Source organism: Chelmon rostratus, chromosome 10 (assembly GCF_017976325.1).
Source record: "Chelmon rostratus isolate fCheRos1 chromosome 10, fCheRos1.pri, whole genome shotgun sequence".
In the NCBI taxonomy this organism is placed as follows: Eukaryota; Metazoa; Chordata; class Actinopteri; order Chaetodontiformes; family Chaetodontidae; genus Chelmon; species Chelmon rostratus.
Window position 1 is genome coordinate 14655176 of NC_055667.1, and position 23649 is coordinate 14678824.

General features: G+C 45.6%; 1 protein-coding gene across 3 annotated transcripts in view; it reads left to right on the forward strand.

Annotated features, from left to right (window-relative positions):
• Positions 1–23649, forward strand: part of rarga (retinoic acid receptor gamma a) — a 42571-nt gene that overhangs the window by 1205 nt on the left and 17717 nt on the right. Inside the window, exons 2-3 of one of the 3 annotated variants that reach the window (XM_041945138.1) lie at positions 4384–4450; positions 11830–12205. In XM_041945138.1, the coding sequence (XP_041801072.1) occupies positions 12037–12205 (169 nt within the window). In that variant the 5' untranslated portion in view covers positions 4384–4450; positions 11830–12036. Of the gene's footprint in view, positions 1–4383; positions 4451–11829; positions 12206–21857; positions 22367–23649 lie in introns of those variants that run through there. The other 2 variants (XM_041945139.1, XM_041945140.1) reach the window with 2 other exon arrangements.

Consider the following 23649-nt stretch of genomic DNA (forward strand, 5'->3'; position numbering starts at 1 on the left):
TAAACAAAGTTTATGATAATCAGAACATCCTGGCATTTTTGGCAAACGACTCTGCTTTTTGGTGATTCAATTAGACCACGCTTGCCAAAAAAAAAAAAAAAAAAAAGTTTGTGTGCTTTAGTGAGAGAGGAGGGAGGGAGAAAGAGACATGGACGGGAGAGGGGAAATGTTGAAGAATACGGAAATATGAAAAAGAAGGAGAGCGAAAGAATGGGAGCTCAGTGAAGAATTCGAGAGGCAGGAGTGGAGCGTGAAGGAGGGAGAGGTGGAACAGAAAATGAGGCAGAGAGAGGGAGGGCTGGAGTAATGCTTTTTGACAGAGGTGGGTTCAAGATGGGTTCATGGTGACATCATGGCTGATTTTTGAGGGAAGTATAGACAGGAGAGCCGTTCACCTTTCATTGGACACACATGTTGGGGAATAGGCAGAGCGCTCATGTGCTGGCACACACGCTGGTAGCTGTGTGGACAGCCTCTGAATGCACCCCAAAATATGCACAGAAAGCGCACCACACTCCTCTTTTTATTTTCTCTTTCCCTCGCTCTCCCCCTCTCTTTTTTCACTTCGTTTCTTCTGCAGTAAAAAAGCTTTTGGCTCTCTCTCTCTCTTGGTTCCAAGCTTTGTGCTCATTTGTTTTTGTTAGAGGAGTACATAGCGGTATATGCCCTTCGGTCCCTAACACATACATTTCTCCTTTGCCATGAGTAACTGATTTTCCTGCGAGTAGTATTCCTCCGTGTATGTTTTCACTTCAAGGCGGTTGGACTCTAAATGAGCGCACTTTGCCAGGCTGCATGAATGAGCTCCTTCATTTCACAGGATGTGCGTTTAAGTCTGTAACCAAGAAAGTGCAAGCAAGTGTATATTTGTGTGTTGTGTGTGTGTGTGTGTGTGTGTGTGTGTGTGTGTGTGTGTGTGTGTGTGCGTGAATGTGTTTCTGACTCTTGAGTGGGGTGTGTGCGTTCGCCCTGCGTCCCCCGCCTGTCTCAGTGTGGCACCAAACTTCACATGACATCAATCTGAATGTGGGGAAATAGTGATCTCATTACAGGCATCTTGTTACTGATTAAAACCTGCCGCCACAGGCACCAACTCCCTGCACCCCTTCTCACCTCCCCACCACCAATCCCATCAACCCCCTCTCTCCTATCCATCCCTCTCTCCATCTCACCCTCCACTCTTCTTACCCTCCCCCTTTCTGTTTCACACCCCTTTCTCTCACATTCCCTGTACCACAGGCCCTCTCGTCTTCCAGCCTTACGTTCCTCCTCCCCCCTCTCCCCATCTCTCTTTAACCCCTCTAACCTCACTTCCTCCCTCTCTTGCTCCCTCCATCATCCCCCCTTTCCTCTTTCCTTTCTGCCTTCGCTGCTTTTCCTCTGCCAGCGAGCCCCGGGCCCCTTACTCCACAGCCCTGTGAATGCAAATACGTTGAATCCAAAGTGGAAACACACGACTGAGTACGATGTTTCCATGAATATTTCATATCTTCATAAACACACCCAGAGAAGCTGCAAATCTTCGTGCTGAACAATGCCTGTGTTTGCCGGATGGCTTCCTGTGAGGAATGGCCTCTCTGCGTTCGACTTTTTGTCAGAGCACACTGTGTTAGGATTGATGTCAGGGCAGTGCGTTATGATGTCACAGGCTGAAGTTAATGATACGAGAACGGAGGGGGCCACAGGCCATGTTTCCAGTGGTGCCCTGAGAGAGAGATAGCACCCTGATCTATCTTCATTATCCCCCACTCTGCAGCCTCCCAGACACAATGATCATAAATCTCTGCCAGGAGCACACTTCACTGACACTGAAACACAAACACTAGTAACCTCTGACCTTCTCGCTGCTACTGCCTACGCATACTCATCCATGCACACAGGCACACTCACACATATTCACAAGTGCAGACGTGCATGCTGCAAGAGCGCGTGCACACACACACACACACACACACACACACACACACACACACACACACACACACACACAAAGCCGAAACACACCCCCTGCTCAGGCTCACTGTCATAATTTAATAAGGAGCACAGCATGCCCTGTGCACTGACACACACATGACCGTCATCATGCACTTGACTGCACATTCTGAAACAAGTGCATGGTCTCAGTCACCCTGATGGCATCACACTGACTTTAAATTCACACTTTACAGCTCACGTCACTCTAATGCTAATATGGAGTTAGTTTTTGCAGCGTCCTATGGTTGTATTTACCTTCTTGTTTCATTTTACACAATTGCTGATTTAGTACTGCTATGCAAACAGTCAAGGGATTTCTATTAGCCTTAGTGGCCTCATAAGCAACACATAAATCAAATGTAAACGAGATAAGGATCAGCTTGAAGCGCTTTTCTCAGTATGGCTTAGATCTGCGCTTCCTGAATATAAGGTTTCTGCAAAAAGGCAACAGCGCCTCTCGCTGCTTATTCGTTCATTCGCCCTGATTATGTACAAGCAAATCCACATCGAAAATTGTATGAAAGAACTTTTCAGTTGCCGTCTGTAAGCCATATGTGGCTGTAAAGATCGGAAGCACAGAGGAATAACGAGAGCAAGGCTGGGTACAAGAGTTTTTCTTATCGTGATGGCTTGACTTTATCCTGGAGACATATTGGGGTCAGAGTGTTTGTGGATAGGATCTCTGCCTGTATCAGGCCAGTTACTGTGATTTACAAACAAAATAAGAGGGAGTTATAGCACGTCTTAAATGCAGGACCAACAGAAAAGTCCCACATACTGCAGTGGTTGGCGTCTCTGCTTCAGACTGAGCCGTTGGAGAACGTGAAGTGAAGCATGGCCAATATGTCTAAGGGCATGATTTTAGATGAAGTTTCAGAATAAGTAGTGCATGTATACGTTTTTTTTTCGTGTGTGTGTTGTAGTACTTCCTGCATCTACATGGTTTCGACATTAATTAGATATCTCATTTAAAATGTTAAAAAACGCATGCATGTGTTTACATCGATTTTTTTTTTTTCACAAAGTGGAGTTTATCTTTGCTCCTCCGCAGAGGTAAAAGTGTCCGTTGAGGTGCCAGTTGAGGTGTGCCTTCTCCTCCCAGGTCTGAGGTTTGAGGTGCTCTTCTTAACCAAAACAACTCGAGAAACATTACATTCAGAAAAACACGGCACACGCCCAGAACCACAAACACATAAACACAGATCTGAAACATATGATCTCATATGGAGAGAGGGGCACGGCCGGGGGCACACCCAAGGCTGTTGCTGCTGCCGCTGCACAGTTCTGCCATCTCACAGGGGACTTCCCTGCAGCTGATGTGCCACCGCTAGTTTCATTTTAGGAACTGAGGTGTTTTAGAAACACAAAACTGCAGGGTTTTTCTTCCCTGAATAATCCTGATTTAAAAATAATCCTCACTGCATAGTGTTTGGCAGGATGTTGACAGATGTTGTGTATCCTAAAAAATGTTAGATTCCAGCTATGAATGCCAAATTCTGGTTTTCATTTATCCTCAATGAGAATGTTTTAGATATTCTATCGCTTTTCATTGCGTCCAAAACTTCCTTAATTAGTTTCACAAGCGTCCCCGTACTTGCTTTCTTCTACGAGTAGTAGTAGCATCAGGAATGTCTATAACTGCTCTGGGAAGATTGTTGCAGAAACATTACAAACAGTAAAGCACAAAAACAGCACACATGCTTGTGCTGAGCAGACAGGTAGGGGAAAGGTTCATTATGATCATTCCACATTGATCACACCGGGAATGAACGAGTAGGTGAAACCACTTAGATTTTCTTGGAAGAATAAACCTATTGGCTTGCCATTAAAACAGCATCTGTGTTGAATCAAAACATTACAATCTGTGTTGTTCAGGATACTCAAACATCCTCCCCTATTAAACTGTGAATTTATTGATTAAACATGAATGATCTAAGATCACGACAGGGCTCTGCGTTTCCACGTGCACAAACAGTTTGTAGGTAAACTGACCCTTTAGAGCCAAGAAGATGAAGGAGAGAAAAAGAATTCACCCGAGAGACAAAGAAGGGAGAGAGAATTAAAAACAGAAACTTAAGCTCTCTGGGCCTTTTTCTTCCCTCCAGGCATTTTGTGGCTTGTGAAAAAATGTGCTGTATATTTGAAGTGTTGGGTCACGTGACAAAGGAAGGCTTTATGAATCAGAGAGTATAATTATTTCTTAGTGAGTGAGAGAGTGAGTGCGCGCCTGTGTTTGGGGAGTGAAAGAGTGATTTTTAAGAGGTAGAGATTGAGAGAGAGGAGGAGGAGGAGGAGAGAGTGGAAGAGGGGGAGCGAGGGAGAGAGAGAGAGGCTCACTGCCGCTCTGTCTTTGCTGTCAGAAGGACTCTGATGAACGTACACACATCTTTTCTCCTTTTCCCTGGCTAGCTCCGCTCATCAAGACTGTTCCGTCAGCTACTTCATCCGTCCGTCTGCCTCCCCAGCACCAGAGCCGGTGAGTCATTTGTACTTAAAAAGTTTGGAATCAGTAACTTTAGTCAGTGTTTGTCCTGTTTTTTCTCATCCTCGCTCTGTTAACAGAGAGAAAGAAAGAGAGAAAGAGAGAGAGAGGCTGCATTTTTTTGGGGACGGGTCGACAGTTTTAATTGAAGACAGAGACGGAGTGTGCAAAACACTTGAGAGGCTTTGAGACAATTAATCATTGTTTTCCCGAAATCTGGCCAGATTTTCACGTGTAAACACTAAACCGTCCTGACACACATGTTTGTTTGCATGCAGTAGTTTAGTATGTTTGTTTCTCTCTGTTTTATGAATGTGAGCGTGACACTGAGTTTATATAAAAACATAGCTGTGTGTGTGTGTGTGTCTGTGTGTGTGTGTGTGTGTGTGTTTGTGTGTGTGCGTGCGCCTGTGCCTGTGCCTGCATCTGCCTGTGTGCACATATGTGCTTATTAGTGAGTGTTTCAAGTGTTACCCAGTGCCTGTGGAGCTCTTTATTACTAGCATATGTGTGTGTGTGTGTTAGTGTGTACACGCTTGCATGTGTTTGATGTGTATGAATGTGTATTCACCGGAGGAGTCACCAGTCCTTGACCTGTTTCTTTTTTATAACCAGCATATGAGCACTTGGAAAAGAGAAGCATTGTTTTCCACCTTTTTAAACAGCACAGGCTAATTCCTGCAGAGTGAGGTGTGTCAGAAACTCTGGTCTTAGTTTACATGAATGTTTATTCATTGTGTTCCCGTACTTAGCAGCGTGTCAGTGAAGATTATTTATTAATGCTGGCATATGTGCTAGGTTAACAGGTTCCACTTGTTACAGCCATGTGTAACACAGTGCATTTAGTGATGTGTGATTTGAATATCAGATGAGGATCAGGGACCTGATGTCAGAGTGTAGCTTTCCACAGCGCTTTGTTTTATTGCTCCAGCAGTGATTGGTCAGCAGGTAAAGCGCTGCAGCTGGGCTGCTTCGGCTTTGCACCTGCTGTCCGTTGCTTATATCCCCTGGTGGGCCTGACATAAGTGTGAGGGACAGTTTAATTGAAGTGAATTGAAAAAACACCCACGCGGTCAAGTGAGAGATGCCTGCTTGAAGGCCACTGATATCTGTGTCGCCCTCCGCTGTCATCTGGTCTATCAGTTTGAGTCGGTGACATCTGGAGTGGAAGAAACGGAGCTCATCTCTGAGGCAGAGTGATATCACTGCGCTCTCCTCCTCCAGAGCACCACCCATGGGTCTTTTTTGAGGACAGGCCGTACATACAGAGCAGCTTTACCTTCATGGTGTTCAGTCACAGCGTTTTGCTTGTCTTCGTTGACAGTTTGTAATCAATTATTGTTTGTGCTTACTCTCCAAACAGCTGTGTCTCATTAGTCATGATCCCTGTACCTGTGATCATCAGTATTTTAGCTTTATCAACCTAACAGAAACATTCTCTTAATTTGGTTGATGTAAATATTTACACATCAAGCAACAGACCATTCTTAAAATTCTTAAGTCAATGTGCACAGTGTTATTGATCAGTGCAGATGAGCAACACTGTACTGGCAAAATGTCCATGGAAAGCACTACTCTGAGACAGAAGCACAAAATTTAAGTGATTTGTTGGTGTTTTTAAGTCATATACGCCTTAAATTTAGACATGTATAGTATGGATGCAAAGGTTAAATGTAATCAAAAAGTAATACAAACAGGAGAAACACTGATCACAATAACAACAATAAATAATCACTGTTTCATTTGCTAGAATCAAGTTCAAAAGTGGCAAAAACCATACCATCAAGCATATATTTGGATAGATTTTTTTCAACAAAAGCCGGTGCGTTATGTGATCATACTTTTCAGGTGTGGATAAAGAGGTTTTGTGGGAACTGCTGAAACAATAGTTGACCTGTAAAAGCTCATGTATTGCAAAATCTGCTAACAGTCCTTCTTTGTGACATGACTTTGAGCAGTAAATCTGGGAGTTGTTGATACCTGTCTTTTTCTGGAATTTCTATAGCAATTAAGGCCAAGCAGTAGGGAGGGGTTAGACAGGTGGTTTTAGGGGAATCGAGGGGCTCTCAGCTACAACTCTATAATTAACAAGGAAGCTATCTGGACACCATTTCCTATGTCTATTTTTGCAGGTGTGCCCCTCTGATTGTGAGGATTTACATTTTTCAGGCTTCCTCCAAGCCCTCATTAAAAGACCTTTTGGCACAAAGTTCAAGTTGTGTGGATGTGTGTTGTTTTCGCATGTGTGTGTTTGGTTCCTTTGACTCCCGAGGCTAAAAGCGGTGGTGGTGAAACCCATCCATTATGCATCTCTTTATACAGAGAAAGGATTGTTTTCTCTCCGCGTCGAGGGAGGGAAACACCTTCATTGCCGCCTGCGTGAATCCTCTCTTGATAATTACAGAACAAGACGTATGAGTGGTACCAACTTGAACTTTCAAATCCAGAGGAGTGGCCATCTTGGAACTTTCCTCTCTTGCTTTATTTCCTGTCTTTCTGCCTCTCTGTTTATTTCTCAAAATGTCTTGCCATCATCTGTCTTTGCCTTTTCCTGTTGTGGTGTGTTTTCTTGTTTTGCTGGACCCACTGCTGGAGTCTCCATGTTGAGCACTCCAAAGAGCTCTACCACATCATGGAAAACAGCAAGCTGTCAGGATGACTTCATCATGTCACAAAGTGTTTTATGTCTCATTGTGAGCTCTCACTCTTTCCATGCTTCTCTCCACCACTGCAAGTCAACACAGCCTGTTTTGTGACATTTATGTTTAAACAAAGAAGAGAAAGAGAGACCAAAAAGAAATATTCAGCAATTAATGTTCGGTGATTTATGGGCACAGAAATAAGGGTTACATAACGACACTCCCCAGTGGCATTCATGAAAAACAATACCTCTTTAAGTGACAAATGATTACACAGAGGTACTGCTCTGCATTGTTGCTGTAGGCAAATACGTGTTTGTGTGATGCCAAGAGCAGGCAGATGTCAAACAAGTTTGCGGCGGTGGAATGCAGGTTTGTTTGGAGACGCTGGACCGTCTGTCACTAGGTGTCCCTCTCAGAGCCATTAGCCAGCCACTTGTTGAAAGACTGGGAGCTGTCAGCTTTGCATCAGATAATAGTGAGGAGGATCTTGTTTTCACAGCCAAAATACTGCTGACGCCAGCGACAGGATCAGATAATGCTCTCACGATCCTGTTTCAGTATGGACATTTACATTTGTGACAGTTTGGAGCCCAATGGATGTATTGAACAATGAAGATGACACTAACTGTTAATTTTGCTCCGAGCGGTTGGGAAAGCCAGTCTGTCAGGACACACTGACTGTAAATTAACTGCTCTAGTATGACTTCACCCACGACCCAAAACTTAAACATAACCCTCTCTGCTTCAAGTCATTTCCTTTATAAAGTGACTGAGCATAAATCACTCTGTCATGTTGAAATTTGGAGGATGGTGCCTGGAAGACATGCACAGTTTTTTTTTTTTTTTTTTGGTCACAAAATGAACAGGAGTGGGCAAGTCAGAGGTGGAAAAAGAGCGTGAGGACTCTGTGATTGTGCCAAGCCTTCCCTGCCAGGATACATGGTACAGTTCATTTATGTCGAGGCTGTGAATTTACAATTCAGTCCTTCCAGCAAAGGTTTTGACTCGCTGCTCTGCCTGCACTGATTGACACCTATTTTTATTTTACCTGGCAGAAAATTGCTTAAAATTGCATACTGTGGTCTTCTTCGCAAAACCCGAAGAAACACGTGTGAGCTCGCACCGTCTCAGAAAGTGAAACAAACAGCAGAAGAGTTGTGAAAATTTGACTTCAAAGGTAAATATTCACAAAGACAAACACACTGTACAGTTATAACTCGGTGCACACAGTACCGTGAATATCTTGTGTTCTCTTACTGTAGTAAGAAATGTCCTCCGGTTAACAACCCGTGGCAGCCATGGCACCCAGAATCCTGCTCATATACGCCGAGTAATCACCTGTGGTTTCTTGTGCTGACTAAAAAAACCCACTGCCTTTCTTGGTTGTGTGGTGCAGAGCTTCCTGAGATGCCGTGATTTATTTGTTATGTTTGACTGCAGTTCTTAGTGCCTGAGGGGCCTCACTCCGTCACAACGGTTAAGGCACAATTGTTGTTTTGCTCACAGAGGATTTGATACCCTTTGTTTGACAGACATTCAATCTGTGGGAACTGTTCTCTCTCTCTCGCTCTCTGTTTGTCTTTTCTACTGTCGCTCGATCCTTCGTTCTGCTCCATCTTCTTATTGAAATCCAAACTCTTCAGCAAACAAAAGAATCTAATTCTCTCTAAGCGTGCCTTGTCTTGTAGCGCTGTCTCCAAATTGTCAGCTTGATTGATTTCATTTCATTTCTACATGGCATTTTGTCCCGATAAAATCAACGGACTATCTCAAGTGTAACCAATGAGTCTGCTTTAACGTGATGAACTACTGTGAGGTCTGACACTACACTATTTACAGAAACAACAAAAGTAAATTTAAACTGCTACAGTGCACCTCTTAGGGAATGATGGAAAGTCCCAGCAGCAGCCGTGAACCCACCCATAGCTGGCCCTGGTGCTCCTCGCCTGCCTGGCCGCCTGCTGCCTCCTGTGTGCCCCCCAGGCTCAGGGGAAGTGGGGAGGCCCTCCATGCCCATTTGGCCCTGGCTAACAGGGGATGAGGTCACTCCAAATTCCCCTTATCCCCTTATAGCCCCAGACGGGCTGGCGAAGTGAGCCTACCACAGGACCCAACATAAAACATAAATGGCTCTGTAAAAAGCTGCTGGGCTGATGTGACTCATTAAAAATCACTGGCGCCAACTCTTTTATTAATTCATTATTGTGTTTGGGAAGAGTAAAGTTACTGGGTTCTATTTAAAAGGCTCTGTCTCTCTCTCTGTTCTCTTGAGTTCTTTCTTTATGTCTCAGTTTCTCTCTTTCTTAGCTTCACAGTTTCTCACTTTCTTACAGCAGTTTCAGACATATCTGCAAACGCACAGTGGTACTGCACTTCATTGTGTTTAGGTAGAGGGGCTTGAAACTCATTTAAGGCTTAATTTTCTGGATCAATATACTGTTGTTTCCCTCTTGCAGGAATAGAAAAGTCACATGCGTGCAGTCCCACTCTCTTCCTTCTTTTTCTCACACATCGACTTTTTTCACTTTACTCTCCTCTCTTCTCGCAGCACTCGCAGACAGATTGCGCTGCCTTTATGAGGCCTGGTTTGAGTTCATGAGGCAGATACCCAATCGGGCTAAACGCCGGCCAAGTACATACTCATAACACACATGCATACGCACACACACACACACACATACGTTATGAGCCTCTGCGTTGCTGGCAGTTTTGTTTTTCCAGTCTGTACCTCTTCTCCCATTAGGCCCACTGTGAAATCTTTAGTGATGTTTTTGTGTGTTAGCCACACAGTGGAACCGCTGCACAGGGTCATGGTACAAGTTGTATAAGCAGTAGAGGGATGGAGATGGGGTGCGGGTGGGGGATGCGGGGCAGAGGCTTGGGTATCAGGACATGATTATAGAGGCGAGATGTGGGGTGGGTCAGAAAAGGAGAAAAAAAAATCAAAGGTAGTTCGGATGAGGGAGAGTGAAAAGGGGAAGCGAAGCAAGCAAGGAGCAGAGAGAGAAAGGAGGAAAGAAAAAGAAAGATGGCAGTATGGCTGTGTTGGCAGGATGGGGGTGGGTGCCTATCGGCGGCTGCTCCTTCCTGAAACGTGGCCACCCGAGCCTGCCTGGGCCCTGGAAGCACATGTGGAACAGTTTACTGTAATGGAACTCTAAATTAGTGGTGGTTTGAAGCTGCCTGCAGCAGTAGGGTGTAATTAACTGGCTCTGTTGAAAGAGAAAGAGCCAGAAAGAGAGGCAGGGAGGGAGCCAGAGCCCTGGAAAAGGCAAGGGGTGAGGTGTGTGTGTGTGTGTGTGTGTGTGTGTGTGTGTGTGTGTGTGTGTGTGTGTGTGTGTGTGTTAGTGGGTGCTCTCACACATGTGTTTTTTTTTTTCCAGTGCTTGATTGCATGTGTATGTGTTTCAGACTGTGTGGTGCATATGTGTCTTAGTGAGCATTCCCTCTTTTTCCTGGGCACGGCGCCACCTCTTAGTGCCCCCCAGTGCCCAGACCCTGTCACTGTTCCTCAATGCGTTTTCGCTCAGTTCAGCAGTTCACCGGTTCAGCCTCAGATCCCCCCCACCCCCCACCCCCCCTCATATTTCTTTGTTTATTCCGAATTCATTACCAAGATTTTTTCCCTGTCTTTTCTCCCGGATTCACAAGCCACAGCAGTTCCAAATTCCTTGGCTCTGCTCTTTTTCAAAGCCACATTTAAAAAACAAGCTGATCACACCACCCACTCATGAAATCACGCTAGGGAAGCGAAAGGAAAAAAGAAAACATGAAAAAGAAAATGGGAGGCTTTACCGGGATTTTTTTTCCCCTTCTCCTTGTATTAACAGTCAACAGTGGGGCATAACGGCAGCCTTGTCCACACTTGAGTCTGACTTGTCTGTGCCTACTGTGTGGAGTCAAAGTGACGAGCAGGCGGCAGGAGGCTAGAGCCAAAATGACTCTGTGGGATGGGAGCCTGACCTCAAGAGAAGATAGTTGGAAGTGACAGCAGCAGTTAGCAATCAGTGGATCTCATTTTCCCTACCCTCTACCCCCATCGACCCCCCTCCATCCCTCCCTTCTTCATGCTCTGGACCCCGTGTCTGGGCCTCTGGTCCTGGGGGAAAGAGGCAGAGAGGCAGGCTGCTGTGCTAGGCTGGCAGCAGGAACAGAGGAGCTCTTTATAGTAGAGTTCTGGTGATTTAAATCATATGGCATAGCCTGGAATCACTGTAGAAGTCTGGAAGCTCTTCAAAACTGCAGGAACAAGAGCTCTCTCTCTTTTTCTCTCTCTCTTTTTTTCCCCTGCCTCCCTCCCTCCCTCCCGCTCTTCCCTGTTATAACTTTTTCCAAACTTCTTTCTTATTTTCTTTTCCCCTCGCCCAGTCCCAGTTTCTCTGGCTTTTCCTCTCACAGCTCACTCATTCTTTTTCTCTCACGTCTTTATCTGTTTTGGTTCTCGCTGTCCTTCCTTACTTCCTCTTTCCTTCCCGTTCTCTCATACCTGTCGGTAATAAGCTCGCACATCCGTCTTACACTAGAACTGTGGATAAACTATGCTCTGTCCCAGGGTGTAGATGGATCATGGTCTCAGAGTTGATGTGAGGTGAATCGGGTTCAGACAGGATCTCAACTCAAACCACTGATTGCATCATTATTTTCATGCCAATCAGCAACATTTGTCCTCACGTTGTATGTGGTGAATTTATTAGTAAAAAGTGATGCATTTCTCTGCTTTCTCTTCCACAGAAAAGTGAGTTGGATGACTCTACTAAGGTCGAGTCCGACCTTCCCTCAGTAAACTAGAGGCCCCATCTTCACTCATCCATTTCCCCACGTCCTGAGAGTCTTGGAAAAGGACAAGGATTTCAACTTTTCTGGAGATTTCCAGGTGTTGTGAGAACCGTTACCTTCACCCAGCGGCCTGCTGCGGACCCCTGGGTGTGCTCCGTCACCATGGCAACCAACAGGGAACAGCAGGTGGGTCACATGACCGGCTTCCCACCTGCTGTCTACCCCTTCGCCTTCAACTCCATGAGAAGCCACTCCCCTTTTGACCTGCTGGCCAACAGCAGCCTCTTTGGGAGATTTGGTGCCGACCTGCCCAAAGAGATGGCCGCTCTCTGTAAGTCATTCTCACCACTGCGTGCGTTTAGCTTCTCCTCCCTCTCATGTATCACTTTCCATTTTGACTCTAACTACATATACGTCCCATACTTTCATTTTAGTCACATGAAACAATTTGAGCATGCATTGGAAAGAGGAAAATGTGGCTATTTAAATTGCACTTCATTATGTGTAATTTTGTGGAAATGGAAAACTTTAGGGTCTGTTTGTGATATAGGATGAGTGGTATAGAAAAAAAAAAGTTCCCTAAAGAAACCATGAGGAAAAAGTCCACTTTCATCAATACAATGATTACTCTGCTCCTGTGGTTTCCTTATAGATGCTTGTAGATGATGTGGTTGTGACCACAAACTCTGGATCAGGCTTCACTGTTGTGTGCCTGTGTGTCTGTGTGTCTGTGTCTGTGTGTGTCTATCTGGACCTCTCACAGAGCTTTTGTGAGGCAGGCAAACCCGCAAGTCTGCAATTAGAGACAAAACAACATTCTTTCAGTGTGAGGTGATGAGTGCTCTGAGCGTCAACAAATATTTGAAAATGAGCACAATTGTGATTCAAAGACTTGTCTGACTGTTTATTCAGAATGAGCGTGCAACACACATTTTTGTGGAAAGAAAGGTGAGCAGAAGGCAGGATTTAAACGGCAGACAGCAGCTAACCAGACTAGCGACAACAGCATGCCGTGGATGGTGTCAGACTTGTAGTTTCAGACCTGACCACAGGGGGCACTGTTGTATGCTGAAGCACTAAGATGGAATGATGTATGAAGCACAGAGCACAAAGAGGAGATTGTTGGCAACCCAGAGTGTTTTTCTGTCATGGAAAAACTGGCCAGATTACACACACGCTCCCGACATACATTTCTCATTGTTCAAAACACCTGCTAGTTTCAAAATGCAGTTTTGTTTAATCAGCATCAGGATTCTGGGTCAGGGAGTGACCTTGTATAAAACCACTGCTGCAAATTTGGCCGGTGAGGATGTCAGTGTGAGAGAAAGGAAGACAGAGAGAGAAAAGAAGGAGCACTTTCGTTTGAGGTTAGGCCATGAGGTAAAGGTAAGCAGGAGTTATTTGAAATCTTATCTGGGTGCAGTGCTAAAGGGGCGGCAGGTGGTGGTGGGTGGTAGGTGGTGGAGGGGCTATAATGGGTGTGGGTGGCAACAGCTGAGTGCAGAGCTTGGGAGCCCCCCTGCCTGTGTGTGCAGTCCCCCTCTCTCCCCTACCACAGCATGCCTGAGCACCTCTCCAGCCTTTCAGCCGTCAATCACTACCTCACCCCCCTCCCCCCTTCCCTCTCGCCGCTGCTGCCCACCTAATCCTCAAGGTATTTTCACAGAGAGAGAGAGAGAGAGCAAGAGAGAGAGAGAGAGAGAGAGAGAGAGAGAGCACCTGGGGGTAATGTCCTAGTGTGGTGGAATCCAAGAACACACCCTGCTAGGAAAACACACAGATACACACATGCAAACACACCACGAGAGACACTCTTCCCACTCGCTCTCTCTGTGTCTCTGTCTCTCACACAGAGCACTTCTTTCATCTAAAAACTAGAAACATACCCCTGACGCAGAATGAAATCCCACAGCACCGACAGATGGATTCTTTTTGGGTTCTCATACTGGCATGGGTTAAAACAAAAACAAGTATCAAAGCACAAACAGACGCAGGCAACCACATGCACCGGGGCTTCATACATGACTGCTTGTGCTGACACATCCACACTGGCAGCAGTATCGCTCACAAGGGTTAAGGACAGCAGTTATTCGGTTTAAGCTCTGTGTCAGAGCTTAAACAAGGCGGGGGTCAAAGATTAAGTCGGGATCACAGTGACAATTAGCTTTGACTTGGTTTTGTGTGTGGAGATTGATGTTTCTTTTTAGTTCTACCTCTTTATCAGCGGATATTGGCTCAACAAATCAATGCCAGTGTTGATCTAATATTATTTACTGTGAATATTAATATCAATGTTATTATGATTATTTTCTAGGAGTCTCAAATCAGCAAATGTAACTATTAATTTTTTTTATTCAATTGCCTCAAAACGCATATATCAAGGGCTGTGACTAAAGACTTGTAACTTTTTGGTGAATTGAGAAATCGTTTTGTTTATAAAATGTCAAGAGATAATGAAAAAATGATCCTAGAGTCCAAGTAATGTACTCAGAGTTCTTATCCAACAGCCCAAAACCCCCAAATATTCACTCTTATAAATGATTTAAACAGAGAAATCCATCAATTCCTCATATTTGAGAAGCTGGTGCCAGGGCATGTTTAGCGTATTTGCTTGATGCATCACTTAAACAATTAATAAGTCATGTAATCAGTTAATCGAGTGTTTCAGCACCAGACATGTCTACAGCTTATTTGTGCTAAGGCTCATACAAAAATACATCTGATTATCAGTTTAAGTTTTGGCCAGTGGATGGAAACTATCAGCTGTTAGTATCTGCTTTTAAAGCCTCCCTTTGGTGTATCCCTTGACAAGGAATGTTACAAGTCATTTTACTGACAGCAGTCAGTTAAATGTTAGTGGGGAAGACAAAAGGCCTTGGTTTAGACATTCCCCAGGCCCTGTTTTTTTTCCTCCTTCTACTTCTTCTACAGGAGTTGGCTTAACAGGCCTGCTCATTGTTGTCAGAGATGTCTGTAGGCCAGACTGAAAAAATGCCTTCCACATAAGGGGAGTAGCACTGCAGATATGTGCAGTAAATAGCATTGCATTCATGGCCAGCTTCAGAGCTGCGTGCATAATTGTAGTTGGAAAGGTAGCCAGGGTGACACCTACCTTTGTTGGGTGGGTGTGCACGCTGTGCTGACAGGTTGGAGCACCTCCCATGGCGGCGCTCTGTTTTGGCACCAGAGTGTCTTTGGAAATACCTGTTTTGCACAGAGGTGGGAAGAGACAGGAGAGGGGCGGGATGGGGTAGGCGGACTGTGTTTGCACATGTAGAGATAGTAGGCTTTTCTTCAGTCTTAATGCATACATGGAGGAAGAAAGCTGAAAGCACTCCTAGAATTTTCAAATCATGTATAAATGAGGTTCTCTGACCGTGTGGGTGTGCTGCAGGACTCTCATCCTCACCACCCATATCTTTATAAATGTGCAAAGGCTCTTGTTCATCCGTGAGGGGGGCTGGTGGCTGTGTGTGCAGTGTGTAGTGGAGGCCGTTATCAGTTGATCCCTGTCATTATGGGAGCCCGTCAAACAAACAGTTGGAAGCCCATTAAGGCCACTTACTATGTGATACCATCGCCACTGAGCCCTGAAACACCTCTCTAAGCTTTCGCCAATCAGGGCCGGAGCTCTGGCCCCAAAGCCAGCCACAGGGATGTTTTGAAAAGCTAGTAGGTCATTTCCTTCAGCCCACATGGCTCGGACCAAAACCTGAAGTCCTTTGCTGGGCTCTGACTCTCCACTCAGACCATAATTTTTAGCTTTTGTTGAGTGATGTACACAGAAACCCATGAGAGCTGTGAGAGTTTTGAGCTGCATCACATTGGGATGAAATTAAAGCATTGTATTAATAGAATGGAATGAATAGCGTGTTGAAACTTGTGTAAAATCTGCCTGGATCTGCTCACTTGTGCCTCCGGTGGAGACAAAGTGAACAGCTGTACTGTTTATGTAAAGTGTGTGTTGGTCATGGAATTATATGCCACACACACACACACACACACACACTTGCACACACATACACAAACATTAGCATACTGGCTTGCCAAGCATATAGAAATGCATGCATGTGTGCACACACACGTACACGCATACAAACGATTAAGTCAAGCAACTGTGAAAAGGACCAAAATGTTCCAGCAGAAAAAAATATCCTCATGCAGAGTGACATAATTAAAAACACTCATTGCATTCTTAAACACACACACACACACACACATACACAAACACAAGGAGGTCATGTTGGCTTAGGGAGCTCGGGGAGTTGCGTAAAGGAGCCATTTTGGTGGGAAATGTGGTATGAGAGGGAATGTAAAAGCGAGCCTTTAAATGGAGGAGAGGGACAGCAGGGAAGGATGTCGACTAGCTTTCTCGGCTGGATGCGAAGCAGAGCACAAACAGCACATTGTATCGCGTTATTTATTTTCATAAAGCTGGGTTTCAGCCCAGCCTAACTGGAGGTAGGTAGGTACGTGGCTGACTGAAGGTTTGGATTTGTCTGGGTGCATATGTCTGCACTTATGTGGGTATACTGTATATTTGAGTGAAGGGAGGGTGGGAGACGAAAGAGAAAGAGAGCTATGTATGGATATGAAAATGATGAGCTCAGCCCACACTTCCTTCCAGGCACAAGCTTCCCTACAGACACGCAAAGACAAAACTTCCATCTCTATTTTTTTTTTCTTCTCTTCCTGTGTGTGGTGTCACCCCTGTTTTGAGAGATTCTCTGACACAACTGAGTGTCCAGTCTTCTGTTTACTCCAGTGCAAAGCCGATCCACCTCTGACCTCCATGACGTTATAGAATGATCTCTGTTAGATCTATGCACCAAATTCAGAATAACATATATTTACAAAAAACAATGAAGCTGATGAGGTCAAACATTAGATATACTGTCTTTTCACTGTTTTCCGCTGAGTATATGTCAAAACAGATGAGCAAATGCTCACATATTGTTTTATTTAAGTTTTACACAGCATCCCAACTTTTTTGGAATCAGGCTTGTTGTAGCCTCTGAGGATTGTGGGCAGCAACAGAATTCGTCAGAAAGATCAATACTATGATGCCTGATCTCTGATACTGTATTTCTTCCTAAACAAGAGTGACATCAAAGATTTCTGGCAGGAGTGTAAAAGAAAATGTCTGGATACGTTAACACGTCCGACAACAGTTTTGGACCCTCATAGCATGTTAAGGATATTACTGTTGATTATTACACTAAATCAGTTTTAGCTGTGTTTGGTTTTCACCCTGCCGGTCACTTTTATGAGTGTTAAAACGTCATTGGAGAAAAACAGCATTGTAGAGCCATGCACTCGCTGGCACCGCAGCTCCTGTGACCCTGATCTACATAGCAAATTAGCAATGCTCGGACTGGGCCATTTGTGTGTGCTTGAGTGTGTGATGACAGCATGTGCTCCGCTGTTTGGCTGTGTCCTTGATCTATCAGTGAGACTGGAGCCTCCTCTGCTTTAATAAACAGCTCTGCATCGTCTGACATCCCTGCTTTCATCTCCCTAGGCGACCGCTAGCCTCAAGATGACAGCTCTCCGAGACGCTCCGCTCCTTTTTGGAAATCGATTCCCCTCACATTGCTCTTTTTATTTTTCAAGCCGTGCTGGCCATGATTCAATAGATGAGAGGGAAAATGGTCAGAAAGGTCCAGTTTGTTTTTCAAGTCAATTTAAGCACCTCGCTGAAGGAGTTTTTGTGAGACTGAGTGGAGTATCTGCTCCTCCGATGATATCCACCTAAATCCTTACGCTTACGCTCTCTTGAATTCCGTTGCTCTTTTCTCTCTCCTCTTTCTCTCTCTCTGCTCAGCCTTCACCTTGGATTTTCTCTCGTTATCCCCCTGTGCAAGTTGGAGCCAATTTGCCTTAAGTGCTGGAAACTTCCTGAAAGTTTGCGTGTGTTTGTGTAATGTGTGTGTGCGTGCGTGTGGTTGCATGCCTGCATGTGTGGAAAGTCCGCAAAGGTTGCTGGTAAGGGAGAGGCCACAGAGTGTACTACAGCTCTGACATGATGACAGATGAAGATAAAGGGGCTACTATTAAAAATGGGAGGCGTCTGTTTTCAGATGGGCCTTTGTGGGCACGTGCAAGACGAGGAGCGTGCAATGGCGAGAAAGGAGGGACGGGCCATGCGAAGGCGTGGGAGGGCACACAGGCACAGGGCGGGCCTATGAGAACAGGACAGGGGGTTCGTATTTTTGGCCGCACAACTAAAAGATCTTTCTTTTTTTCCCACAAAACATGGGTAGTAAAATGTCATGACAGTGCAGATGAAGGGAGAGAAAAAGACAGAGAGCAAAAAAGGCTTTGCTGAAAGATGGCCAAGACTGATTTCACCCTGAAAAGTAGCTCTGTAAGACCTTTGGTGGGACAAGCATGTGAACAGAGGCCAACATGGCCACCGCAGAGAAACAGGCTCTCTCATAAGTCATCACGCACTTTCCTCACGTCCCTCCTCAGTGACACATCAGGTATCTTCCGGAGATATATTGTGAGAGAGTGAGGTAGATGAGTGGGTAAGATTACATGTCTTGTCAGAGCTGAACATGTGTAAAACCTGCGGCTGGTGGAGCGCTTGATGGATGTGATGAGTAAGAACGCTAGGATTGTGCTCTGTTTTCACTGACGAACAAAACAATACGGCGTCACTTGAATAAGATTTTGCTTTTTTTTAAAAAATGAGTTCATAACGTCAAAGAACAGAAAACGTGTTCGGGTACTTGGATCTTTTTGTTAGCTCCTTCTTTAAGTTACTTTATTTGTAAAAACAACCTGTATAAGACCTTTGTGTGTTTCTGTGAGTGTGTGCGTGTGTGTGTGTGTGTATTTCTGAGTAACTTGAATCTGGCTGTAGTGGGAGGTCGCTCTGAACTGGTGTTCAGTGTCTCTATCATCACCGGCAATCTGTTTCAGCACGTCCACACACTGCACACATGCTCACATCAGCGATGGAAAAGCTCTACATTCCTTTCAAAATCACCATGCAGCGTTTAGCGCATAGTCATTTAAAAACAAGCTGTCTTTATTGCCTCACACACCACTGTGTTGTTGACTGCTTGGCTGGAACCTGAATGGCTGTATACAGAGGAAATGGCAACAATGTGTTGTATACGTCTTATCTGTAATTGGCATCAGAGTGTCAGACAGTAGTAAAGCCTGATTTTCCTGGGCTCCGGCCCACGTGGAGCTATAAGCAGGCTGGGCCCAGCTGACTGAAGGTCCCTGTGTACTGTAGAAAGAGACGAAACATCATAGATATAAAATCTTATCACAAAAATAAACATTTGAATATCCTGTATTTATTTAGTATTTGTTGTGTCTAAAAGTCTGGCCTAATCAGTTCAATTAAACATGATTGAAAGCAGCCGTCACACAAAGTGACCAGGGAGTTGGCAGCCACTGAAAATGAAATATTTCCAAAACCAGAAACAAAAGCAGAGAACTTTGTCAACTAAAACAAATCATGCCGTCAGGAAAAAAATGGCCATAGGGAACTTGATGAAATGGAGAGAGTATTTGCAGAAACAGAGGGGGGAAAAAAAGAATTAAGGAGAGCGATGGAGAGACTTGTGAGCCAGAGAGTGAGGGAGAGAAGGAGGGAGGGCAGGATAAGTTTGGGGGGAAAGTTAGTGGCCCAGTGGGGGTTTCTTCTAGAGTTCAACCTCTCTGGCTGGGGAAGGAAGGGGAGGGGAGGCAGGGAACGGCCTGGGTCAGCAGCAGTATGGAGTATGTGTAGATTAGATGTCTAAACTCACTCTGCAAACCCTCTGAAGCGCTGGAAGACTCACAGCTCACAGTGCTGTGTGCCAATAAGTGGAGAACCTGGGGTTAGTGGTCTGAATTATCGTCTCAAACACAGCAAAAAGAAATGTCAAACCAAGAGAGAGTCAGACAGGGTCCATAAATCTCCAAAAACAAAAGGGTTTCAAGTGTGAGCGCATGATATTATAAATCGATTGCGTTGCGGCTCGCCGGTCCAGAGAGCAGCCCTGGCAAACAACGCTGATGTTACATAGAACATTTAAACACCAGGGGATTGGCCAGTTTTTAGTTTCCAGGATGCTGTATGAAACTAGCAGCTAGGAGGGGAAAAAAAAGACAGGAAGGAGACGAAAGACGAGTGTGAGAAGAATGCTCGCGGATCACAAAAATGTGACTTGGGGCAATGATGATTTAATCTGAAATGAATCCAGATCAGACCTTTTTTTCCCTTAAAAAAAATTATTGTGTAAATGGGTGGGGAGTTCCAAAAAGAAAGTAATTTCTAGCAACAAGCTGTGAGCAGGGGCATCTTTTGACAGATAAGAGTTTGTTATCTACCCTCACTGTTCTTCTTCTCTTGCTGTCATAAAGCTCCCTCTTTATGGCCCGACAGCTGTATGAAGAAACACATAAAAACTACTGATGTTGTCTGCTGTTTGATGCAACAAAAGAGCTGTTAAATGTGTCTGAGAGTGTCAGCCCACATGTGTGTGTGTGTGTGTGTGTGTGTCTGACTCGCATGAGTGTGCCAGCGTCAGAAAATAAACAGGAGACCTCAGCTGAAGGAAAAGGTTTTAGGTCAATAAACATTTTAATCGAAATCATTCAAAACGGCCCAAAACGTGAAAGTATGGTTTCTTTCATGAGACAGGAAAAAGAGTGAAGTGTTAGACAGAAGAGGGGGGAGGGGGGGGGGGAGGGAGGGAGGAGGGCACTGTGTGTTTATGGAGAGCGTAGCCAGCAGCACAGATTGACAGGAAATGTTGTCTTTTTTGCCTGCTGGGCTGTACCACTTGTACTGGTCTGACAGGGGGGAGATGAATGTGCGGGACACGCAGACTAAAGCCATTCTATTATCATATATCTCCCATTGTATCAGGCTGTTTGCTTTAGCCCAGCCAGAGTCTATTCGTCTGCTGAGCAACAGTTAGGACCAGTGACAGGCTGTTTTATCGACCACAGACCGCCTATTGATTTCCTTTGATTTACCGGCGCTGTGTGGAGACTGCCATGTTTTAAATTAAATTGTTGTAGCGCTACACAGAAGAGTCTGTGTTGAAGAAGAAATGTGGAAGGCAGATTTGTTTTCTGCGGTGTGACTCTCAGTGTTACGCATTCAGGTGGCTTTTGATACATGAGCATTAATTGCTTGCGCAACCACATTACATCTGCATCCCAGCGTCTCTCTTTATTTCCTTGCAGTGGTTGCTCGGAGATAAATCACAAACGAGGTCAAGTGAACCTGTGAGAAGTGTGTCCAGCACATGGTGTGTTTGTATATCGGGGGTATTTGCCTGTGTAAATGCACTGCGGGGATTGAGCAAGGCAGCCCTCATTCATCACTGTTAAAGCACTTCCAGAGGGAGAGACAGAAAGAAGTGCCCATCCTCTGTTCCCTCAAACAGACAGAAAGGAGGGAGGGATTTACCCTGGCATCTGGTTTCTGGGTTCAACCACAGCACAATATTCTTTCTCTCTCTCTCTCTCTTTCTCTGGCTCTCTTTCTCACACACACACATACTCACCCGGCCAGTGGCTGGACTTTAATATGGTTATGATTAGAGACGGGGGCTCAGGGAAGGGAGGGGAAGGGGCTCATATTTACTGCAGGGGAATTGGGGGAGGTGCGATGTAAAGACAGACAGAGACAGGGACCAGATCTGAATGGGACACGACGGGAAGGGGGCGCTGAGTTTGTTTGCGTTCGGAGCTGAAATATGAAACACAAAAGCAGCAAGGACAAAAAAACAAGAGAAGAATGGGAATAGAGTTCTGTCCTCTAACCAGATCAGTTCTTCCTCCAGTGCTGGCCAGTCCCCTCTCCTCCCTCCTCCCTCTCCCTTCTCCCCACCCCCCCTCCTCCTGGGTCCCTCTCTCTCTCCATCCCTCCCTCTCTGGCATTCTCTCTCTCTCTCTCTCTCTCCACCCCCTCTCAGAGCGTCATGCCGAGGCAGTTGGTTCGCTCCGCCGTGTCTGGGGCTCAGCGAGAGCTGTGAGAGGCTGTTATTTAGGTCTGTTACAGCAGACAGGGAGCAGCTCACCCAAGGGCAGGGGGAGAGCAGAGAGTCAGAGTCACGCTCAGCTCAGCTCAGCTCGGCCAGGCAGGAACCAGATCTGCATTCCAGCTGGTAGGGAAAGAGGGAAACTCCGGCATCGGCAGGAAAGGACGGCAGAGAGAGTGACAGCGAGAGATAAGTGCAGGCAGAGAGGGGAAGGTAGCAGATCCAGCTAGCTGTTGCTGCAGTTTGTTGTTGTCACTGCTTCAGCGAGTGACGTGAGCAGAGAGAGCAGGGCAGGACGCAGGCAGCACTGAGGGCTGGTAGTGATTTTTGCTGAGGGCGGGGGGGTGCCATGTTCGACTGTATGGAGGCTCTGGGAATGGGCCCCCGTCAGCTCTATGATGTCACCAGCCGCGGTGGTTGCATGCTGCGGAAGGCGAGCCCCTTCTTTGCGGGGCTGGACCCCTTCGCCTGGACAGGCAGTGCCAGCGTTCAGTGTAAGTGGCATCCTGTTTGGATTTCTTGTATGACACAATCATGTCTCTCGCTCTCTCTCTCTCTCCCTCTCTCCCTCTCCCAGTCTCTCTCTCGCTCTCTCTCTTTCATTGCTTGCTTACCCCTCAGGGCTCGGCCAAGGGGTCTACTGTCAGGGGCTACAGAGCAGCACAGGAAAAGACTGGGAAAACCAGTCCCCCCCCCCACAGCCCACAGCCAGTTTGAGCTGCTCAGCCATCTGAAAGAAACTCTCTGCTATGATATGATATGCACTGTGTGTCCATGTGTGTGTCTCTGTGTGTGTGTGTTTCCATGTTTGAGTTGTGAGTCTGAGCCCATGGAGTCAAGTTTCAGTGACAATGTGAGCCACCTGAGGTTTGACCTTGCCAGGTGCTGTGTACTAAAAACAAAACTATGAGTGTGCACAGATGAAAGAAAGAGGGGAAGAGCTGCCGAGTGACAGCAAGAGAAAGCCCTGATGCTTTGGATTCACATACATGTTTCGTTTGTGGTCCATTCATAGTGAGCGTTTGACACTAGAAGTTTCGTTTCTTATGTATTCCTCATGACAGGTTCTTGACGAACGTGGCCTGTTTGAAGTTCTGAGCAGCCTGCTGCAGTCCTCATAGGTCGGAGGATTGTTTACGCTCCTGGATACTAGATGGATAATGATATTCCTCTCGAGCCAAACAGCCATGAATTAATAAGTAGATTAATTATTTAATGGAGAAATGGATGAATAAATTAGAAACGTGGAATGCATGCACTGTCTTTAAAGAGCTGAGGGATGTTCTGGCCAGCTTTCTTCTCTCTGTCAGGCTCATTTTTTTCTCTCCGTCCTTCCGCCTCTGACTTCAGACAAGGCTCTGACTCTAACAACAGGCCTGTCTCTGGACAGACAAAACTGGGGTCCATTTCCATACACTTCCAGGGGGCCGCTACTGCTGTGAGAGAGCGTGTGAGAGTGGAAAAGGAGTGGGGGTGTATATGCGTGCTATGGTGGGAGAAGTGCGGAGGGAGCCAAGCCAGATATGACAGTGGAAAAACAATCAGGAATACAAGGAGAGATAGAGCAGTGGGATAAACAGCTTAACAGGCTTCTTCTTTTGGGGAAGCTTTTTGAATTTGGTTCTCAGTTTTTTTGTGTGTTTTTCTGTTTGTTCATCCTCCTGCTTTTTGTTCCTTTTTACTGCCTCTTTTGGGGGGGTGGTCATCTGTCTTCATTAATCGTGAAGACACCAGCGTTTCAGTGGCTGTCATGCACACTGGCTCAGCTTTAATGAAG